Here is a 21,839-nt window from a genome sequence, read left to right as displayed (position 1 = left end):
TTGGGAATGGGGTTTTTACAGGAAATGGCACCAGTGTGTGAAACACACTGAACCTGAACAAATCCCTAAAATGATGCTCCCAGCAGGGATCAGCTTTTACATCCAGGTCTGGCTGTGGCCCTGATCCAACCCTGTGGGGCTTAAATCCCCTGGCATTTTTCCTTGGGGATGTGGAATGTTTTGGTGCCAGGCTCTCCTTGAAGAGGAGCCCAAGGACCCCTCTGGCCCCACATCCCACTGCAAACATTCCCCACTGAGGAGATCCCAGCACTGCCCCCCCACTGCAGCTGAACCAGTTCTGATTGATCCCAAGAGAAGAACATTATCAATATTTCATCCAGGAAGCCCTAAAAACAGGAGGGAAGGGTTAAATCCTGGCTGGACCCTTCCCAAACACCAGGATAATCCAGGTGGGTGGATCCAAGACGGTGTCAGCCCGAAATGGAGTCCAGGGAAGGCCAGGGTGAGGGAGCCCAGCCTCAGCACCCCGAGGTGTCCCGTGCCTTGTTCTTCCTCTGGAATCTGACATCCAGGGGGTCGAATCCCCGCTCCTTGGCCCCAAAGAGGGCCCAGGGAGGAGTCCTGGCCGTGTACTCGGCTGCTGTGAAGGTCCTGGCGCCGCCGCTGCGCTCGCGCTCCCGCACCAGCTCCTGGAAGCGGCCGTAGTCAATCCAGGTCCTCCACTCGCCATCCACCTGGAACTGCAGCACAGCACAGTGACAGGGGGCCAGGAGAGCCAGAGCACCAAGCCCAGGCTGTGCTGGGGTAACTGGGATCCCCAGCTGGTGTTTTTCTAATTCTGCAGCACAGGGAGGTGCAGCAAAGCCACCCAGAGGCTCCTGCAGGATACAGCTTGAGTAGGATGTCAGAACTCAGTGCACCCCTCCAGGTGTCCAGAGTTGCTGAGGACCCCACCTGGGGACTCAGAGACCCTGGCACACAGCCCAGAACACCTGGGGATTTGATTATGACCCATGGAGCAAATTACCAGCTTTGTATGAGGACCTGAAAGTCACAGAAGTTTGAACAGTGTAATAATAAAATTATCACAGGGTGAAAATGTAGATTTTAGGATTTTTGGAATGGGGGTTTTGGGGACAAGATGGAGGAACTTGGGCATGTCCAGCCTTTCTTCTTCTTCTTCTTGTTCTCCATTTTCTGCAGTGATGTTGGCACTTTGGGATTGGTTTAGAGTAGAAGTGCACTGTCTAACATAGGTGATGGGTATTGGGAATTAAGTGTAAATATGTTATATGTAGTTTGTAGTATAAAAGGACAACACAGAGTGCCTGTGGCTGCCCTGCTGAGCAGATCTCGGCTGGGCAGAAAGAAAATTTTATAGATAAGAATTAATAAACAACCTCAAGACAGAAAACTGAAGAGCTCTGACTCGTTCTTCGGATGCACGGGCTAAAACAGAGACATCCTGCACATCTTGGGGCAGCAATTAACAACCAAACTCCAAGAGCAGGAAAACAGGAGGGACTCAGGTGCATGAACACCCAGAGCCAGCTGGGAACTGATTCTCCACCTCTGCTCTGCCCTTGTGAGACCTCCCTGCAGAGCTGCCTCCAGCTCTGGAATTCCAGCACTGAACAACCTCATCCTGCTGGAGCAGCCCAGAGCAGGCCCAGGAGCTGCTCCCAGCAGAGCCCTCTGCTCTGGAGCCAGGCTGGAGAGCTGGGGGTGCTCACTTGGAGAGGAGAAGCTCCAGGGAGAGCTCAGAGCCCCTGCAGGGCCTGAAGGGGCTCCAGGAGAGCTGGAGAGGGACTGGGGACAAGGGATGGAGGGACAGGACACAGGGAATGGCTCCCAACACCAGAGGTCAGGGTTAGGTGGGATATTGGGAATGAGGAATTGTTCCCTGTGAGGGTGGGCAGGCCCTGGCACAGGTGCCCAGAGCAGCTGGGGCTGCCCCTGGATCCCTGGCAGTGCCCAAGGCCAGGCTGGACAGGGCTGGGAGCAGCCTGGGACAGTGGGAGGTGTCCCTGCCATGGCAGGGGTGGCACTGGGTGGGCTTTGAGGTCCCTCCAACCCATCCCAGGACCCTGTGGTATCTCCATGAGGGCTGCACTGTTGGATGCTTTGCTGGAGCCTTCAGAGCACCAGATCCTGCCCCGCTTTCCAGGAGGGAGGCTCCTAAAATGCCTCCCAGAGCCTTCCCAGCCTTCTGCCCTTGACACCTCCATGGGAGAGCCCTTGGTGTGGGGAGCTCTGCAGGACAGGGTGGATCTGTGGCCATGCCCAGGTACCCCTCAAGGAGGAACCTTGCCAAGGTCACCCCAACCCCATCGTGGGACTGTGGCTCCAGGGCAGCCCAGCCTGGGGCAGTGGCCCAGGAGCAGCAGCAGAGGCACGTGCCAAGGGACTGGGATGGATTTGGGATGGATTTGGGATGGGTTTGGGCAGGAGGGCTGTGGTTCGGAACGGGAGAGATGACGAGCTTTAATGACACAAATCCTCTTTCCATGTGAAGAATGGCTCACTTTGACAAGCTGGAGCTGCATTTGTCTCCCAGACCTGCTCTGCCCATTTAGCCCCAGCTTTGGCTGATGCCTCAATTAGGATTTATCTCAGCTAAGAGCTTATTATGCATTTCATCCAAAAAAAGAGGGAAAACAGACCGGCTCCTTGGTTATTGTGGATTTTTTCCCCCCCAAACTTGATGGCTGTGCATTTCAAATGGCACTTGACTTTGTGCCCAAGAGCTAAAAGCTTTTTTGGTTGGGAAAACTGCTGACAAAAAAATCCTGCACTCAGCCGTGGCTGCTGCTCCTCCATCCCTGCCCATGGAATTACAGCGTGTCCCTGCGGGGCTGGAGCCAGGAGGGGACACTGCACAATCACAGCACTGGGAACCAGCCCTGGCATCAATCAAGGGCCCAAGGCTCATTTCTCTTGTGCCAAGGTGGGGATGGGTGTGAGACCACCAGGAGAGCAATGGCAGAGGAGACATTGTGTCACCTGTACAGGAAAAGCCTGAGCCCAACCAGGATCAGGGCTCTGCAGAGCTGGGAGAGGTGACACTGTCACACCTGACACCAGACTGCTCCCTCCAGGTTTGATGCATGAACACTCAGCAAATGCAAGGGCAAACCCAAAGCAGAGGATCCAGCAAAGCCTTTCAGGCCTTTCAGGAGGATTGGCCTCCCACTGCCAGAGGGTCGGATGGGACACTGGGAGGGAATTCTCCCTGTGAGGGTGGGCAGGGGCTGGGATGGAATTCCCAGAGCAGCTGTGGCTGTCCCTGGATCCCTGGCAGTGCCCAAGGCCAGGCTGGACAGGGTTTGGGGCACCCTGGGACAATGGGAGGTGTCCCTGCCATGGCTGGATGGGTTTGAGGTCCCTTCCCACCCAACCTCTCCAGGATTCTGTGACACCATTCCCACCAAGCTGGGATCCATTCCAAAGCAGATCAATCAATAATCACCATTTTTAGTGCAGTGACAGCACAGCCATGAGCCACAGCACCAGACGGGCATGGGGAGAAATGGCTCCTGCTAAGGAATAAATCCCAAACCCAGAGTGGGGAAGAACAGCCTCAACTGCCCAACTGAGATTTACAGCTTGGATTTAACAATGTTGGGATTGTTCCACGGGGAACAAAAGATTTAGGTCTCAAAGCAGTTTAACAGCATCCATTTAACAGGTGAGCCAACCTTAAACATCCCTGGGATCCCAGCCTAACATGGGCAGGTGTTTTAGGGAACTGTTCACTGCCTGTGGAGCCCCTCAGGGTGATAAATACATGGACACAAGGGAAATGGCTGAGAGCCCTCCCCTGGTTCTTCTCTAAGCTGGAATCCCAGAGTGCCACAGCTCCTTCAGCTGGCCCTGGGCTGGGCTGCAAAGGGAAACTCTCCCTCCCTGAGGGCTCTGCCAGCACTGGGGTGACTCAGGAGCCCCTGAGCTCCAGTCCCAGGGTCACAACACCCTCTGTGGCATGGATGTACAGTCAGGAAAGCCCTGAAGAAATCCTGCATGTCCTCCAGGGCAGGGAGCACTGCTCCAGGCAGGCATTAATGATGGGATCCAAGAGGCACAGGAACGAGGAGAAACAAAATCTCAGGCTGGGCCAGGCTGTGCGGGGCCCAGAGGGTCCCCGGTGGCACCTCCATGCTCAGGCAGGGCCATCCCCGAGCACAGGGCACAGCATTGTGTGCACAGGGCTCTGCAGGATCCCCAGTGCTGAGGGAGACTCCAGCCCCTCCCTGGGCAGCCTGCTCAGGGCTGGGCACTGCCCAGGGCACAAGTTGTGCCTCCTGGGCAGGGGCAGTGCTGGGCTCAGGCCCTGCCCGTGGCTCTGGTGCCGCTGCTGGGCCTGGAGCAGAGCCTGGGCCCTGCTCTGCCCCTCCCTGCACACAGGGACAGCCAGGCCTGAGGGCCCCTCTCAGCTGGGGCTCCTCTCCAGCCTGAGCAGCCCCGGCTCCCTCAGCCTTTGCTGGGCACAGAGATGCTCCAGGCCCTCCTCATCCTCACAGCCTGAGCTGGCCCCGCTGCAGGAGCTGCTGTCCCTGCTGTGCTGAGGATCCAGAGCTGGACACAGCACCCAGAGCTGCCCCCATGGCTGGGATCCCTCCCTGACTGCTGGGTCAGGACAATGAATTCATTAATTACCAATTCATTAACCCCAGGACACCACTGGCCCCCAGGGCTCTCTGCTGAGCCAGGGACAGCTCAGGGTCTCCCAGGCCCCCTCCTGGCAGGGCTGGAACGGGACAGGGCCCGTCCCTCACAGAGCCCCGGGACAAACTGGGAGAGATCCATGGACCCAAACTGGGATAGATCCATGGATCCATACATCCAAACTGGGATATATCCATACATCCAGACTGGGATAGATCCATGGATCCATACATCCAAACTGGGAGAGATCCATACAGCCAAACTGGGATAGATCAATAGATTCATATATGCTAACTGGGATAGATCCAAACTGAGATATATCTATGGATCCAAACTGGGATATATCCATACATCCAGACTGGGATATATCCATGGATCCAAACTGGGACAGATCCAATTATCCCTATGTGCAAACTGGGATAGCTCCATAAATCCAGACTGGGATATATCCATCCATGCAAGCTGGGATATATCCACATATCCAATCAGAAACTGGGATTAAATGGAGAGCCAGGTTCCCTGGAAGCTTCTGCAGAGCCTGGCTGAGCCTCCCTTTGCTCCTGAACTGCCAGGAGTGGCCCTGGGCAGGACAATTCCATCACTTCTCTTTGGCAGTGGATTCACAGCTGCTCTCACTGCAGCAGGAGCAGCTCCTGAAATCCATCAACATTCCTGAAGGAGAAGACCAGGCTCCAGATTGCTTTTCTTATCAACATATTTGAAGAGGCAGTTTGGGGGGTGGAACATGTGCACAGATTAAGGACAATCCAGGAGCACCATGCACTACATTCCCCCAGACAGGAGCACTGCTGAGAAATAATCCCAGGTGTATGTGACAGGATAAAATATGGGAGAGAGGCTGGGCTGTGACACAGGGAATGCTGAGCAATGGAAGGCAGCTAAAACCAATTAGTTTGTCCTAGCAAGGGTAATGTTGTATTTCCTTCAGAGCCAACACACTGGCACGAGGAGGCTCCTCCTGAGCCACTGACTCGAGGAGAGGAAAAGGAAAGGAAGAGGAAAAGGAAAAGAAGGGAAGGAAAAGGAAGAGGAGAACGGAGAGGAAAGGAAAGGAAAAAGGAAAAAGGAAAAAGGGGAAAGGAAAGGAAAGGAAAGGAAAGGAAAGGAAAGGAAAGGAAAGGGAAAGGGAAAGGGAAAGGGAAAGGGAAAGGGAAAGGGAAAGGGAAAGGGAAAGGGAAAGGGAAAGGGAAAGGGAAAGGGAAAGGGAAAGGGAAAGGGAAAGGGAAAGGGAAAGGGAAAGGGAAAGGGAAAGGGAAAGGGAAAGGGAAAGGGAAAGGGAAAGGGAAAGGGAAAGGGAAAGGGAAAGGGAAAGGGAAAGGGAAAGGGAAAGGCTGTGGTGGCTCCTGCAGGGCTGGGAGCACAGGGTCCATCCTGCATGGAGAACTCCCCTCCTTGGAGCTGTGCTGCCCTCCAGGGTCCCTGGGGAGCACAGGGGGAGTGGGGCAGACCCCAGAGCTCCTCTGTGGTGAGAATCCTGCAAACAGTGGGGTTGGAAAACTCCTCCAGGATCACCCAACCATCCCCAAAGCACTGCCAAGGCCACCAGTGCCCCATGTCCTCAAGTGCCACATGCACAGGGCTGTTAAACCCCTCCAGTCAGAGACACTGACACTGCCCTGGGCAGCTGTGCCAGGGCTGGACAACCCTTCCAGGGAGAAATTTCCCCAAAATCCACCCTGATCCTCCCTTGGCCCAGCCTGAGGCTGTTCCCTCTTGTCCTGTTGAGGATTCAAGGCTACAAAGTCCTCAAATCCAACAAATGGATTTTCCCTGGGGGATGCACAGCATTTAATGGTTATATCCAGCGATTTTCACAGAGTTTTAAAGACCATACACCAAAAATAACAATCAGTAGCCAGCAGGGGAACCAGCCCCACAAAAAACCACAAATTAACAAAAACCCCAACCCAGAACAAACAAAACCTGCCCCTTCCAAAGCAAACAAAAATAACCATAGAAAAAATCCCACAAAGCTCCCCCCAAAGTCAAACACTCAAAGTCACAATAAACAAACAAACAAAAAAAAAAACAAAACAAGAAAGCAAACAAAAAAAACAAAACCAAAAACAAACAAACAACAAAAAATACAACCCAATTGCCCCCAAAAATCCAAACACCCTAAAACAGGGGAAAAAAAAACTCAAACCCAAATGCAATACCAAAAAAAAACCCTCCAAATCCCTCCCACAAAAAATAAACCTGAAAAAAACAAAACCAAGAAAAAAAACCCCAAATCAAACCAAAGCAAACCAAACCCCAAAACAAAACAAATGCAAAAGAAGCCCCACAAGAAATCCCAAACCAACCCCAAATGCCACACAAAAAACAACCAACCAAAACCAACCAAAACCCCAGAGCCTCCAATGAAACACTTGGTGCACACACCTGGGACCCACACGCCCTCTAGGGAACTGTCAGAGGGACAGACAGACAGACAGACAGACAGACACTGAGCTGTGCTCAGGGCTCTCCCAGCTGCTGGAACTGCCATCCCACAGCAGCACTGGGAGGGCAGATCCACCCTGCCCTGTGCCTGCCTCACCTGGACTCACCTTCCAACCCCAAAACAGCAACATCCCTCCTTCCCAACCCCAAAACAGCAACATCCCCCCTTCCCAACCCCAAAACAGCAACATCCCTCCTTCCCAACCCCAAAACAGCAACATCCCTCTTCCCAACCCCAAAACAGCAACATCCCCCCTTCCCAACCCCAAAACAGCAACATCCCTCCTTCCCAACCCCAAAACAGCAACATCCCTCCTTCCCTCAGCTCTCCAGCCTGGAACCACAGAGCACCCCTGGCCTGGAGGGGCTGGGGGGGCTGGAAGGAGGTGGCTGGGCTGGAGCAGGAGCTGTGGGGGTTTGTCACCATCATATTTTCTGAAAAATCCTCTTTCCCAGGATTCTTATCCTGGGAAGCTGAGAAGCCTCAAAGAAAAAAAAAAATGAAAACAATATTATCTCATTTGCTTCTCCTGTGTTTTGCTGCTCTGGAATGTGTTTGGAGACTGTTTATCCAACAGGTGATTGTTTGATTGGTTCCATATGAATTGTTTTTAATTAATGACCAATCACCATCCAGCTGTGTTGGGACTCTGGAGAGAGTCATGAGTTTTTCTTTAGTATCTTGTTAAGCCTTTTGTAAGTATCCTTTCTCTATTCTTTAGTATAGTTTAATTTTAGTATAGCATTCTTTAATATCTATCATAAAATAATAAATTAGCCTTCTAAAAACATGGAGTCAGATTCATAATTTCCTCTCTTGTCTGGGGACCTGGAAAATACCACAGGGGCTGAAGCAGGAGCTGTCAGAGCAGAGGTGACCCCATGCCCAGGTGGGACCCAGGACTGAGGTCCCCCTCCAGGTGTGGCTGCCAGCCCTGAGCCCTGTGCCCACCAGTGGCCACTTCCCTGGGAACGGGTTGGATCTGGGTGGCTCCATCCTGAGCCCATCTCTGGGATAAAGCAGCAGCTTTGCACCTTCCCACAGGCTGCCATCAAACACAGCATGCTTCACCACCTGCCAGCACCAGCTCTCCAAGACAAACAAATAATTTCCAGAATTATGACCCCCTTTCTCACCTCATTAAGGCTCACAATTATTTAAGGCTTCCTTTGTTTGACAGGGGAAGGGACTGAACTGGAGTCACTCAGCAAAACAAGGAGAAATATTGTGTGAAATCACACTGAAGAGGGTCACAGTGCTTGGCAAAAACCTGCAAGCTCCTGCTTTTGAATTATAATCCCAACCTCTGGCTTTAGGAGGGAATTGAGCTGGTTTTCAAGTTGCAGCTGAGTAAGAGATGGCAATAATGGCCTTAACAGGAAGGAGGGCAGGGATGGATGGGATATTGGGAATGAGGAACTGTTCCCTGTGAGGGTGGGCAGGCCCTGGCACAGGGTGCCCAGAGCAGCTGGGGCTGCCCCTGGATCCCTGGCAGTGCCCAAGGCCAGGCTGGACATTGGGAGCAGCCTGGGACAGTGGGAGGTGTCCCTGCCATGGCTGGGGTGGGATGGGGTGAGTTTTAAAGTACCTTCAAACCCAGAGGACTCCAGGTTTCCATGAGGGTGTTTGGGGGTGATCTGCCTAAACCAGGAGCTGCTGTGTCAGCTTTTAAAAGAACCTTCTCAAATGGACTGCCAGGGAGGAAGAGAGGTGAGAGACTGGGAAGGAATTCTTTACTCAGAGGGTGCTGAGGCCCTGGCACAGAACAGCTGTGGCTGCCCCTGGATCCCTGGCAGTGCTGGACACTGGGGCTCGGAGCAGCCTGGGACAGTGGGAGGTGTCCCTGCCATGGAGAGGGTGGCACTGGGTGGGGTTTAGGTCCCTTCCCACCCAAACCATTCCCTGATGATCCCACAAGCACTGGGATGCCAAGCAATAGAGCTGAGCCTCTCCACATCCCAGTCCATGGGGCTGAAGGCAAACCAGCACAGGGGCACAGCCCTGGGAACAACCAAGCCCTAAATCCCTCAGCAGATCTGCAGACAGATCTGGGAGCAGCCAGAGGCACAATTCCCACCAGGTTTAGCTGGGAACAACGAACAGCCCTGCAATTCCACCCTCAGTGACCTCAGCCCGTGCTCAGGAGCCAGCAGAGGTGTCAGGGCACAGGGAACTCCTCCACATGGAGATGGAATTCACTGTTCTGGATCCCCAAAGAGTGGGACAACCTGAACTGCCCTGAGCTGAGCCCATGGAATCCTGTGCTGATCCCCTGACCCCAGGGTGCTGTTCCAAGGGAAGGTTCCTTATGGCAGATTTGGGGCTTTTAACCCCTGCCCAGGCTCCACCAGGCAGCTCCCACTCCCAGGGATGGAAGCTGGGTAACTTCAGCACAAGGGAGAGCTGCTCATCATCACTGACACAGCCAGGCCAGCAGAAAGGGGAGAAGGCCAGGGGAAAGGGAGAGAACCTTTGGGAATCCCACCATTCCCTGCTCATAGCTGCTCTAAGGAGAAAACCTTCGGGACTTCCACCATTCCTTGCTCACAGCTGTTCTAAGGAGAAAACCTTCAGGAATTCCACCATTCCCTGCTCACAGCTGCTCTAGGGAGGCTGCTGGGCTGCTGAGACGCCTTGTCGTCACCTGGAGTCACCTTGTCCACACTTGGGGTCACCTTGTCCCCACCTGGGCTCCACGCCATGCCCTGCCCTGCAGCAGATCCCAGGGTGTTCCATCTCTCTGTGAGCCTCTCCTCCAGGTCTGGTTTCCCCTGGTGCTGTCCCTGGATGACAAGGACAGCTCCCACTCTCCCAAGGACAGAGGCAGGAAGGAACTGAACGTGATGGACTCTGTGTCCCTGCTGCAGCCCTCGGCAGGGGATGTGCAGCTGGGAGTGAAGTGCTTCCTCTTCCTCCCTAAATATAGCAGGGATGCTCAGCCTGGGATGCTCAGCATGGAACACTGCAGTGCCTGTCCCTGAGCTGTGCCCACACTGGGAGGGAAAGGCCAAGTCCCTCCTGGCTGGGGATTTTGTGGCTGAAGGACAGGGATGAGCACCTCTGGCCAGGCTGCTCCCTGTCCCCAACAGCTGCCCTGGGACACCCCAGCGCTTCAGCCACACAGAATCCTGGGCTGGTTTGGGTGGGAAGGACCTTAAAGCCCATCCAGTGCCACCCCTGCCATGGCAGGGACACCTCCCACTGTCCCAGGCTGCTCCAAACCCCAGTGTCCAGCCTGGCCTTGGGCACTGCCAGGGATCCAGGGGCAGCCACAGCTGAGCCAGGGCACCCTGTGCCAGGGCCTGCCCACCCTCACAAGGGTGTTTGGGTATGGGAAATGAACTTACTGAAGGGAGTTTCCCAGCAGCCCATCAATCCCTTTGTGGGTGCCAAGGTGCCCCTGCCATGCTGGAGAACACAACCAGACCCTTGCAGGGAGGCAAGGGAGGCTGGAGTCCAGGGAGGGACACTCTGCTGGTGCAGCCTTGGCTGTGGCTGCGGGAGGTGGGTCCTGGTCCCTTCTCTCAGGAACAAGTGACAGGACAAGAGGAAACAGTCACAAATGGTCCCCGGGTAGGCTCAGTTTGGAGATCAGGGAAAATTTCTTCCATGAAAGGGTGGTCAGGGCCTGGCACAGCTGCCCAGGGCAAGGGTGGAGTCCCCATGCCTGAAGTGTCCCAAAGGTGTGTGGATGTGGCACATGGGGACACTGCTGGGTGCCAGTTGGACTTTGGAGAGCTTTTCTAACCAATCCCAGGCCTATCAGATTAATTAAAGAATAAAGGGCTGATGGCAGCAGGGTGCTGAGCCCACCCTGCTCATGTCACCCTGAGAGCTGGGAACCAGCCCTGGGGTCCTGCTCAGACAGGAACCCTCCTGTCCTGCCCCAGAGCTCTGGGATCCCAGTGCCTCAGCAGCACACACAGCACTGACTGAACTGGCCAGAAAGTGCTCCTGTAAAGCCCCAGGGAGCTGGAAAACAACCACCTGCTCCAGGGGAAAAAGGGTTAATGAACAAAATGGGCTGGAAGTGCTTTGGGACAAAGACAGGGTGGAACACACGTGGAAAGCAAATCCAGCACTACAGGGCACAGGGATTTAGTCCAGAAATGACCAAGATACTGAATTTCCTTCAGAGAAATCCTCCCTGCGAGGCAGCTGCAGCACCTTCCCCTTCTCAGGAGCTACTCTGGTGCTGAGGGGGCACTGACTGTCCCAGCCAGGAACAGCAGCAGCCTCAGGCCTCCCTCTGGAAAAGGGCCCTGGAATTAACTGTCCCATTAGAAAGTTGCTGCTGGGTTGATAATTCAGCCCATTAGTTCAAAGCGATGCCATAAATCCCATTTTTGTGACCATGGTTTATGGGATTTACTCAAAAGCAAAGAGAATCACTCAAGAATTCAGCAGTGTTGCTAGAGAATCAAAGAGGAGGGAGCCCAAACTCCCAAAGGGAGATGGGAACCAGGGCAAGGCTGGGAGGAGGATGCAGGAGGGGCAGGGAAGGGGAGCTCCCAGCAGTGCCCAGGGACAGGCTGGATGGGGCTGGAGCAGCCTGGGACAGTGGGAGGTGTCCCTGCCATGGCTGGGGGTGGGATGGGATGAGCTTTAGGGTCCCTCCCCTCTAAAACCAATCTGGGATGTGAGGAGCTGACACCCAGTGCCCAAAGCCATGAAATCCAGTAACAGGTGGATGCTCAGGGCATGGGGAGCAGGGCTCAGGGCTGTTCTCTGGGGTGCCCTTTGGGGACCTAAGTGAAATCCAAATCTTGCTGTGAGGACTCAGTTTTTAGGACTTTTTGAGCTCCCCTGGGATCCAAAGCTCTCTGAGGTTCAAGTGGGACCCATCCTCCCCTGAGGGCTCCCAGAGGGCAGAACCCACTGCTGGCCAGCAGGGAAAAACAATATCTGTGTGGGAAGGGACCTGGAGGCTGAACAGGAGAGTTCAGCACCCTGAAGGGCCCCAGGAGCCCCAGTTCCCATCTCAGCACCACCTGTGACCTCCAGAGAGAGAAAATAACACCAGACACAAACCCTGCAGTTTGCTTTCCTTAAAATCCCTTTTCTCCCTAAAGCCCTGCCCTCAAGAGAGAGATTCACTGCTGAGCTGTCACTCACCACAGGCAGGTGCCAATCAATGATCCCATCCATGCCAGGCAGCAGCTGCAGGATGGATTATTCCTGACATTCCCAGACTCCTTCCCACAGGCTGGCATTCAATGGCAGCATTAAACTCACCAGGAGCATTGTCTGGACACCTTCAAACTCAGACCCAGTGAAATAAATCACATTTCTTAATGATTTTTATCACACTCTTCCTGCAACTGCTTAATTTTTTAAAGCCCCCTTTGATTTTGCAATTACTCACTCCAGTTTGATCAATCCCAGAGCACAGGTTTTCCTGCAAATAATAGGCACTGACAGACTATATTCTCCACTAGAGCCCGAAACTCAAAAATTAAACCCTAATGGAAATAAATTTATTTTTATTAGCTATTTTAGCACCGAGGACAGATTGTTTCCCACAGACACCCTCTGCTAATGGCTGTGGAAGTAGAAGCAGCTGTTGAATTCCTCCTGGACAGGTACCAATTTATTCTCTTTGCTAATGGTGTTAGTTAAATTCTGCCTCAAGAAGGTTTCTGCAATCTGTTTGTTTGCTTTCCTGGACCTCACAATGCAAAAGGAGATTTTGCTTTCTCAGGAACAGTTGCCGGTGGCAACAGCCAGGAGTGAGACTGTAAATAAAGCCAATTTAAGGTGAGATCAAACACAACCACTGCCAGGTGTCCTGGTTTTCTCTGCTCCTTCCCAGCTGCTCCCTTTGCAGATTCCAAAGAAGGTTTAGATTGGATATTCAGGAGAAATTCCTCCCTGTGAGGGTGGACAGGCCCTGGCACAGGGTGCCCAGAGCAGCTGTGGCTGCCCCTGGATCCCTGGCAGTGCCCAAGACCAGGCTGGACATTGGGCCTGGAGCAGCCTGGGACAGTGGGAGGTGTCCCTGCCATGGAATGGGATGGGCTTTAAGGTCCTTCCAACCCAAAGCATTCCAGGAATCCACAATTCCATCAGGTGCCCAGCTGGCACATTATTATCTTCTTCTGCTGCCCTTCTATTAATCTTTTCTGAAGCTCAGAAAGCAAATATGTACTCATTATTTTTCATTTCCTGCATACTTAAATTTTTTTTTTTTTTTGCATTTTACTTGTATTTCATTTCATTTCATTTCAGTACTTGAAGGGGAGACAGTGACAAACCTTTCCAGCAGGAACCATTGCAAGGGCTGATGCATTTAAACAGCAGCAGGGCTGATTTCCATTGGATATAAGAGAATATTGTTTACCATGAGGGTGGTGAGGCCCTGGCAGAGGTTGCAGACCCTGAGGGGCTGGAGGTGTCCATGGCAGGGAATGGAGCTGGGGAGGGTCTGGAGCCCCAGGAGCGGCTGAGGGAGCTGGGCAGGGGCTCAGCCTGGAGCAAAGGAGGCTCAGGGGGCCCTTGTGGCTCTGCACAGCTCCTGACAGGAGGGCACAGCCGGGGGGTCGGGCTGTGCTCCAGGGAACAGGGACAGGAGCAGAGGGAACGGCCTCAGGCTGGGCCAGGGCAGCTCAGGGGGGATTAGGGGGAAATTCCTTCCTGGAATTTGTTGTTGGGCTGGAGTCCCCACCCCTGGAGGGGTTTAACAGCCCTGTGGAGGTGGCACTTGGGGACAGGGGGCAGTGCTGGCCTGGGCAATGCTGGGGGAGTGCTTGGGCTTTTCCAGCCCAAATGATTCTGTGGTTCTCTGATCCAAATGTGGTGATTCTGCCTCTAGAGAGTGACTCAGAGCAACAGGAAAATAACAGAGCATCCCTTGGGTCTGAGTGGCATCCAGGGGTGTGAAGGGCTGGAACCCTGGGGCACACCATGGATTCTCCTGGCCAGTGACTGGAAGGGCTTGGGAAGCTTTGGAATGGGCTGTGGCAGCAGCTCTCTGGCCACAGAGAGAAACAGACAACTTTGTGCTGGGAAAGGCTGTGAGAAAATCAGAGAAAAGAATGAGAAACAATTCTTATCTTCACTTGCTGCCCCTGTTGTTGTGAACATGTGGAATGTGTTATGGAGGCTTGTTTACCAAAGGGTGGTTTCTTAATTAGCCAGTGGTGATGGTTTTTGATTGAAGTCAAAGTCCAGCTGTATTGTAACTGTCTATAATGGGTTTCTTAATAATAATATAATAAATAGATTGATCAGCCTTCTGTGAATCATGGGGTCAATGCTAATTATTACCCAGCTGGGGGCCCACTGCAGTGACAATGGAGGAGTCCCCAGCCCTGAGGGGTTTAACACAGGTGTGCATGTTGCACTTGGGGACATGGGGCAGCGCTGGGCTGGACACAAAGGCCCCAGAGGGCTTTTCCAGCCTAAACACCTGTGGATAGACAACTGTGGAGAAGCAGGCAGCTGGCAGCAGGGCACAGCTGTGCCTAGGCAGGCTCACCTTGCAGTGGGCCAGCAGCAGGCAGTTGGAGTGCTCGTGCTCGCAGGCGATGCCGTAGTCCGGGAGCAGCCGCGCCAGCTCCTGCACGAAGCTCAGCACCTCCTCGTGCCACGGCACGTTGGCCATGGTCAGGCTGCTGGCTGAGCTCTCCCCACAGTAGGTCACACCCTGGGGACACAAGGAAACAGGACAGTCAGCTCAGCCCTCCCCAGCCCTGGCAGTGCCAGCCATGGCAAACCCTGCAGCTGCCGGCTCTGCATCCCATCCCATGGCATGGTCACAGATTGGAGATGGCATCAAACCGGGTACCTCCTGCAGTGACACACCCCAGAGCAGCGTGCCAGGTGTCCCTCCAGCAGTGACACACCCCAGAGCAGTGTGCCAGGTGTCCCCCCAGCAGTGACACACCCCAGAGCACCGTGCCAGGTGTCCCTCCTGCAGTGACACAGTGACACACCCCCAAAGCACCGTGCCAGGTATCCCCATTACTGACACACCCCCAGAGCATTGTGCCAGGTGTCCCCAGCAGTGACACACAGGCTGGGATTGATCTTTCAAGGATTGATCTTTCAACAGGATAAGGCAGGATGCTCCTGAGTGACCAAGGGACCTTGGAGAAGGTCACTGGGGCAGGAAAGGTGACAGGTCCAGAAGAGTCTCATGGGCAAGCAATGGGACAGTCCCAGAGATCTGTCCATGTGCCACAAAGCTCTGGGCCTCTTCCTTCCCAGCCCAGGCTGTGAATTCTGCCCCACCTGTGCCCAAAGCCAGCAGGTCCCTGGGTGGGCTGTGCCCATCCTGGGCACTGGGAGCACCCCTGGCACAGCACACACTGACACACAGCTCAGTCCCTCCATGGAGCTTTGGGAAGCAGCTTCTGGGCCATGTTCTGCAGGCACCCCCAGAAGTGCCCCTGAGAGGTGACACTGTTCAAGGACACTGCCCTCAGACCCCAGGGTGTCAGAGAAACAGGGCTCCTGCTCCAGGTCCCTGCCCAAGCCCCCAGCCAGGCATGGACTCGTGTCCCTCTGTCCCCACACAGAGCCAGGACACGGCACTGCTGCTCTGGGGGACTGCTCAGGGATTGCAACACCTCCAGCTCTCTCCCACCCCATCCACCACCTTCAGCCTCTGAACCCAGAATTCCTGAGGCTGGAAAAGCCCTCCAGGGTCACAGAGTCCAGCCTGTGACCAGTCCCCACTGGTGTGGGGGCACTGAGTGCCACATCCCGGCCTTCCTTATCCAGCCTCACCATTCAGGGACCAGCTACTCCTGACTGGGAGATGTGCTCACCTGAACCTCCTAAATTACTGATTTAGTCCCAGCCATGACCTCAAATTTGCTTTTCCTTTTTTCTCTCTCTTTTCATTTTTCTTCTCTTCCTTCTCTTTTTTCTTTTTTTTTTCCCTTTCCTTTCCTTTCCTTTCCTTTCCTTTCCTTTCCTTTCCTTTCCTTTCCTTTCCTTTCCTTTCCTTTCCTTTCCTTTCCTTTCCTTTCCTTTCCTTTCCTTTCCTTTCCTTTCCTTTCCTTTCCTTTCCTTTCCTTTCCTTTCCTTTCCTCCCCTTGCAGCACAAGCAGCTCAGTGGGTGCTGAGCACTCAGTGTCACCCACCTGGGGCACAGACCCTGCTCAGCTTTAGGGTGTCCTTTAATGTCTGCTTTAACATATTTCACAGCCAGGATCATGATCCCCATCAATTCCTCCCAAATCAAATAATTCACTGCCAATTTCCCAGCAATTCATCTGCCATCCCTGAGACATCACACACCAGATCCCAGGGCTGGTCACAACCCTGGTGCCCAAAGGGCAAAGAGAACAAAGGGCTTTTCCTCCAGACACCCACAGCCCCTCTGCCCCCTCTCTGGGTTGTTCCAGCCCCTCTGCTCTTGAACTGAGCTCTTTTATTCCAGTCACAAAATCCCATCAAGCACCAGCCTTTACAACACACTTTTATGGATGTTGTGTCGGGTTTGCTGGTGGTTTTTCCCCTGGGAAGAACACTTTGATCTCTTTCAATGGAATTTGCATCCAGGTTCATGTGTGGCATGGCCATGGCACCTGCTCCAGCTGCCAATTCCTGACTCACCTGCATTTCCCTGCACATGGAATGTGCAGACACAGCTTTGCCAACACTGTCACCCAGAGCATAGAGCGCACACAGGGCTGCAGGAGCAACAGCCCAGGGCTAATTGGAACTGTACAGTTTTGGAAGCAATTACTTTCTCACCCATAAATTTATGAGGGACTCCCGCATCAATCTTCCTCAGAGCCAGCCTGGAGGAAGAGTGACAGGCCCCAAGCCAGGGAGTGCTCACCAGGGATGTTCATTCAGGCTTTTCCAGCCAGCTCTGTAAGTCTGAACCAGAGTTTAAACATGTTTGTTCTCTATTAGTCAGTGTTCTATCAGAGCAGCCAGCCACGCAAATCAGGGTTTGGATCCCCAAAGTTCAGCTGGAGACACACAGCAATATTCTCCCAACACTCATTATCCAGATTATGATTTGAGTAGCATGAAAAATGGATGAGTATAAAGGGGGAAAATTCTTCAGAAGCTCCAGTGTGATTCATGCTCTCAGTAAACTACAAAGGTATCGTTTACAAGCTAAGGAAGCACAGAGGCAAAAGGAATAAGTGAGTGCTTGGCTGGCTGATTAATTCCCAGCACAAATCAATGGGAATCAGCTTCCAGCACACCGAAGGAAAGCAGCTTTCAACTTCCCCAAGTTCTTCAAACTGGAGTTAATTAACAGCTGATAGCACTTAAAACCCGTGCGGAGCTGATGAGGGCGGTCACGTTCTGCTCCGCAGTAATACATGAAGACAGTTATTAAGACATCAAGAATTAAAAAGGAAAGGATCCCATTGTTCACCCAGAGCTCTCTCCCCAACCTCCCTGCGGCAGGAACAGCAACGATTCTGCCTCTTAATTATCTGCTTAATGAGGGTGCTTTGAGCAGCCTAATCCACAGAGCTCTGGCCAAGTACCTTGAAATGCAGAAGCCTTTGAAAAGCATCCCTGGTTCTGCCAGGATGAATCCAGAGCAACTGTGCTGGGCATGCTGTGGAGCTCACAGAATCATGGAATGGGTCGGAAAGGACCTTAAATCCCATCTCATCCCACCCCTGCCGTGTAGGGACACCTCCCACTGTCCCAGGCTGCTCCAAGCCCTGTCCAACCTGGCCTTGGGCACTGCCAGGGATCCAGGGGCAGCCCCAGCTGCTCTGGGCACCCTGTGCCAGTGGGCGCCTGCCCACCCTCACAGGGAACAGTTCCTTCTCAATATCCAACCTAAACCCATTCTCTGCCACTTTGATCCCATTCCCTGTGTCCTGTCCCTCCATCCCCTGTCCAAAGTCTCTCTCCATGTTTCCTGTCAGTTCCCTCAGACCCTGCAAGGCCACACTGAGGTGACCCCAAAGTTTCTCCTGTCCAGGTGAGCATTCCCAGCTCTGCCAGCCTTTCCTCCCAGCAGAGCTGCTCCATCCCTCTGCCCATCCTGGAGCCTCCTCTGGGCTCCTCCAGCAGCTCCAGCTCCTGCCTGTGATGTGCCCAGGGTTGACTTTCAGTGCATTGCCCAGAGCCTGTGCCAGGGCAGCTGCTGGAGCTGAGGGAAGCAAGGGAAGCACATTCCTGCCCCGGGATGCAGCCAGCCAGCAATGCCTTCAATCCCCAGGGCTCTGAAAGAAACAACTACAGCTGACAGTGCTTTGCTTCTCCCCTCACACTCCAGACTTTCCAATTTAATTACTGAACAAAACAATTCTCTTCACTCCGGGCCCACAAATTATAAATTTAATTGAGGCTCGCGCAAATGAACAGAGAACAAAGTGTAGGCCAAGCTGCTGAGTGACAGAGACACTGTTTAAAATCTGGGCCAGTTGTGACCCCAGACAAACATAAAAAGCCTCAATGCCTTGCTGATTGCCATCTCTGCAATGAAAACACTCCTGAGCTGAGCAGCAGCACTCCCCAAATCACAGCCACAAGGCCTCACACACGTCTGCTCCTGCTGCAGGGGGTTCAGCCAGGATTCAACTCCTTGGCTACTTTTAATCATCACTTTCAAGCTGATTTAACAAAGGCCATCAGTCCTGTGTGTCACCTCAGCCTGCAGGGAGGACTGGAGATGGTTGGTTGTGCAGCACAGCCCCAGAATCTCCTCTCCAGACCCACGGCAGAGGGTGCTGCACTGCCTGGAAATGGGCAGGGATTCCCTGAAAGTGGAAGAACTCCTGGGAAAGCTGAACTCAAACACAGACCCAGCCCTTCATCCCAGCTCTCACATGAGCCCTGTGAGGGCTGAGGGAGGAACAGCCACTGCTGAACCACCCCCTCTGCTCCAGGGTCACACCATGCAGTTATCCTGGGTGGAAAAACCCTCCAGGACCACCAGGCCCAACCTGGGACCAACCAGCTGGAGCAAAGGAGGCTCAGGGGGCCCTTGTGGCTCTGCACAGCTCCTGACAGGAGGGCACAGCCGGGGGGTCGGGCTGTGCTCCAGGGAACAGGGACAGGAGCAGAGGGAACGGCCTCAGGCTGGGCCAGGGCAGCTCAGGGGGGACAGCAGCAGGAATTTCCCCATGGAAAGGGGGCTCAGCACTGCCAGGGGCTGCCCAGGGAGGTTTGGAGTGCCCATCCCTGGAGGGATTTAATACCTGGGGGCATTGGCAGTGCTGGGAGTGGTGGGATTCAGTCCTGCAGGTCCATCCCAACCCAAACTATTCTGGGATTCTCTAACAGCAAGTGGCCAATGCTGGTCTTTTTTCAGGTGTGGAAATCATACATTGTTTGGGTTTATTCACAGCAGGCACCAGAAGGGGAGGTTCAGCTTCACCTCCTCATCTAAATTCCAGCTGAGCTGGCAGCAGGACCCTGAATGGCTGTTGGACAGGTGGGGGCAATCACTTTTTGCTGCATGCAATTAAAAACTCATTAAGGCACAGCTCATTTTCCTCATTATTTTAAGCAATTAAATAATCTTTACTGTTTAACTTGACAAGAGTGAGCAGATTGGGACAGACACCTCCCCCTGGCCCTTCCTTGCACACATTTATGTGTTCACTTCAATTGTGCAGCCAAGCCTCAGGCAGCAGAGCAGGAGCTGCAGTCCCAGACCTGCAGCCTGAGCTGGGCTGGACACTGAGATTATCCAACTACATGAACAAAATCAGCAGGAAAATCAGCAGGGAAAGAGCTTCCTCATGGCTGAAAGCCTTCACAAAGGATTGGGAAGATTCTGTGCCATGTCCTGGATCCCTGCAGTGCCCCAGCCCTGCCCTCAGACACCATGCCATGAGACAAAGGGCCAGCATGGCAGCTTTGGGGTTCCTTCCTTAAATTCTGGGGGTCAGGGAGAAGCAGGAAGGCTCTGCTCAGGGTGGAGCTCACAGCACTGCTCTGAGCTGAGTGCCAGAGCTTCACCCTGCCCAGAGCAGCTGGGGCTGCCCCTGGATCCCTGGCAGTGCCCAAGGCCAGGCTGGACATTGGGCCTGGAGCAGCCTGGGACAGTGGGAGGTGTCCCTGCCATGGCAGGGATGGCACTGGATGGGCTTTAATGTCCCTTTCAACCCAAACCATTCCATGATTCTAGAATTCAGCAAGGACAAACCCCTAAGATGAAGTCCAGTCACTGACCCAGCACTGCTGAGCTCACCATGACCCATGTCCTCAAGTGCCATGTCCAGTCATCTTTCACATCCCTCCAGGGATGGGCACTCCACCCCTGCCCTGGGCAGCTGTGCCAGGGCCTGGCCTCCCATTTAGTGAAGGAATTTTCCCCAAATCCCCCCTGAGCTGCCCTGGCCCAGCCTGAGGCCGTTCCCTCTGCTCCTGTCCCTGTTCCCTGGAGCACAGCCCGACCCCCCGGCTGTGCCCTCCTGTCAGGAGCTGTGCAGAGCCACAAGGGCCCCCTGAGCCTCCTTTGCTCCAGGCTGAGCCCCTGCCCAGCTCCCTCAGCCGCTCCTGGGGCTCCAGGCCCTTCCCAGCTCTGTTCCCTTCCCAAAAATGCTGCACATCAAACAAACCTGTGGCTTTCAGAACCCAAAGAGGGCACCATGGAAAGAAAAGGAGTTCTGGCACGTTCCAGACCTTAAATACAACCATCAGCTCTGTACAAGTGTGACAGTGACACACTGGCATTAGAACAGATTAAGGCAATAAATCAATTTGATGCATTTTAATGACTGAGTCTCCCTTTACTATTGGCTTAAGTGGGAGAATGGGGTCCCACAGATTTACAGCACTGTGAGGCACTCATGGAAATGAGAACAAGGATTAAGCCCTGCAAGAATCTAAATCTCTCTCCATCCACCCAGTGAGGCTCTCTGGAGCAACACTGGATTAGCTGCCTTCATCAGAAATGGACGTCATTTATCCCAAATCTGCAGCCAGAGAATCCCCAGGCTCAGCCCCATTGTCAGGCAGAGCTTTGGAGAATCTCCCCATCTCTCTTTGTTGGTTGGCTTTGAGCACCACCTGCTCCCTGGCTTTTTCCCCTGGCACCTGAGGGGCTGCAGAAAGGAATGCTGAGGTCTATCCACACCCCAAATCTGCTTCCTTCCCAAAGGAACACAAAAATGACTTTCAATCAAAAATATCAACTCCCGAATGCTGTATGATCAGCACAGTGTGAGGCTGGACCCCCAGTGCCACCGTCCCACTGCTGCATTCTGGGAATGTCACCAGCCCCTCCCTGTCCCAGCTCACAGGGGAGCTGTGTTCAGAGCTCACAAACAGGGTTCAGAGATCCAGGAATATCCCTGTGATGAATATCCCTGTGAGGGCTATCCCTGTGAGGGATACCACCAGCTCCCCCAAACAGAGTTCAGAGATCCATGAATATCCCTGTCCCAGCTCCCCCAAACAGGGTTCAGAGATCCAGGAATATCCCTGTCCCAGCTCCTCAAACAGGGCTCAGAGACCCAGATAAATCCCTGTCCCAGCTGGAAGAGCACCAGGAGTACACCTGTGACTATTCATGTATTTCCTTGGCACAGCAAGGCAGGATTTTTCCAGGGCAGAGCAGGACTGTGGCACTGTGAGCAGAGGGAAGAGCAGCCCTGCCCTGCAGGGACAGATGTTTGCCCTGGAGAGTTCCTGGGGGAATCCCTGCTGGAACATCGACTGGCACAGCCTCATCTCACCGACTGACATTCATGCCCTGGGCAGAGCAGCCTCAGCAGCACCACCCCACAGCCTCTGCCCCATCCCTGCCCCATCCCTGCCCTCCCCTCCCTGGCAGATCCTGCACAGCCAGGGAGACTCCCAG

At 53.8% G+C, this 21,839-nt stretch overlaps 1 protein-coding gene across 1 annotated transcript in view; it reads right to left on the bottom strand.

Moving 5' to 3' along the window:
• Window positions 1–436: 436 nt before the first annotated feature.
• LOC131566350 (S-adenosyl-L-methionine-dependent tRNA 4-demethylwyosine synthase TYW1-like) overlaps window positions 437–21,839 on the bottom strand; it is a 99,139-nt gene continuing 77,736 nt past the window's right edge. Inside the window, exons 15-16 of the mRNA XM_058817598.1 lie at window positions 14,571–14,738; window positions 437–701 (exon numbers count right to left, since the gene is read on the bottom strand). Of these exons, the coding sequence (XP_058673581.1) occupies window positions 480–701; window positions 14,571–14,738 (390 nt within the window). The 3' untranslated portion in view covers window positions 437–479. The remainder of the gene's footprint in view (window positions 702–14,570; window positions 14,739–21,839) is intronic.

Source organism: Ammospiza caudacuta, chromosome 20 (assembly GCF_027887145.1).
Source record: "Ammospiza caudacuta isolate bAmmCau1 chromosome 20, bAmmCau1.pri, whole genome shotgun sequence".
NCBI classification, from domain to species: Eukaryota; Metazoa; Chordata; class Aves; order Passeriformes; family Passerellidae; genus Ammospiza; species Ammospiza caudacuta.
Note: the sequence above shows the minus strand (reverse complement) of the source record. Positions and strands in the feature narration are given on the sequence as shown.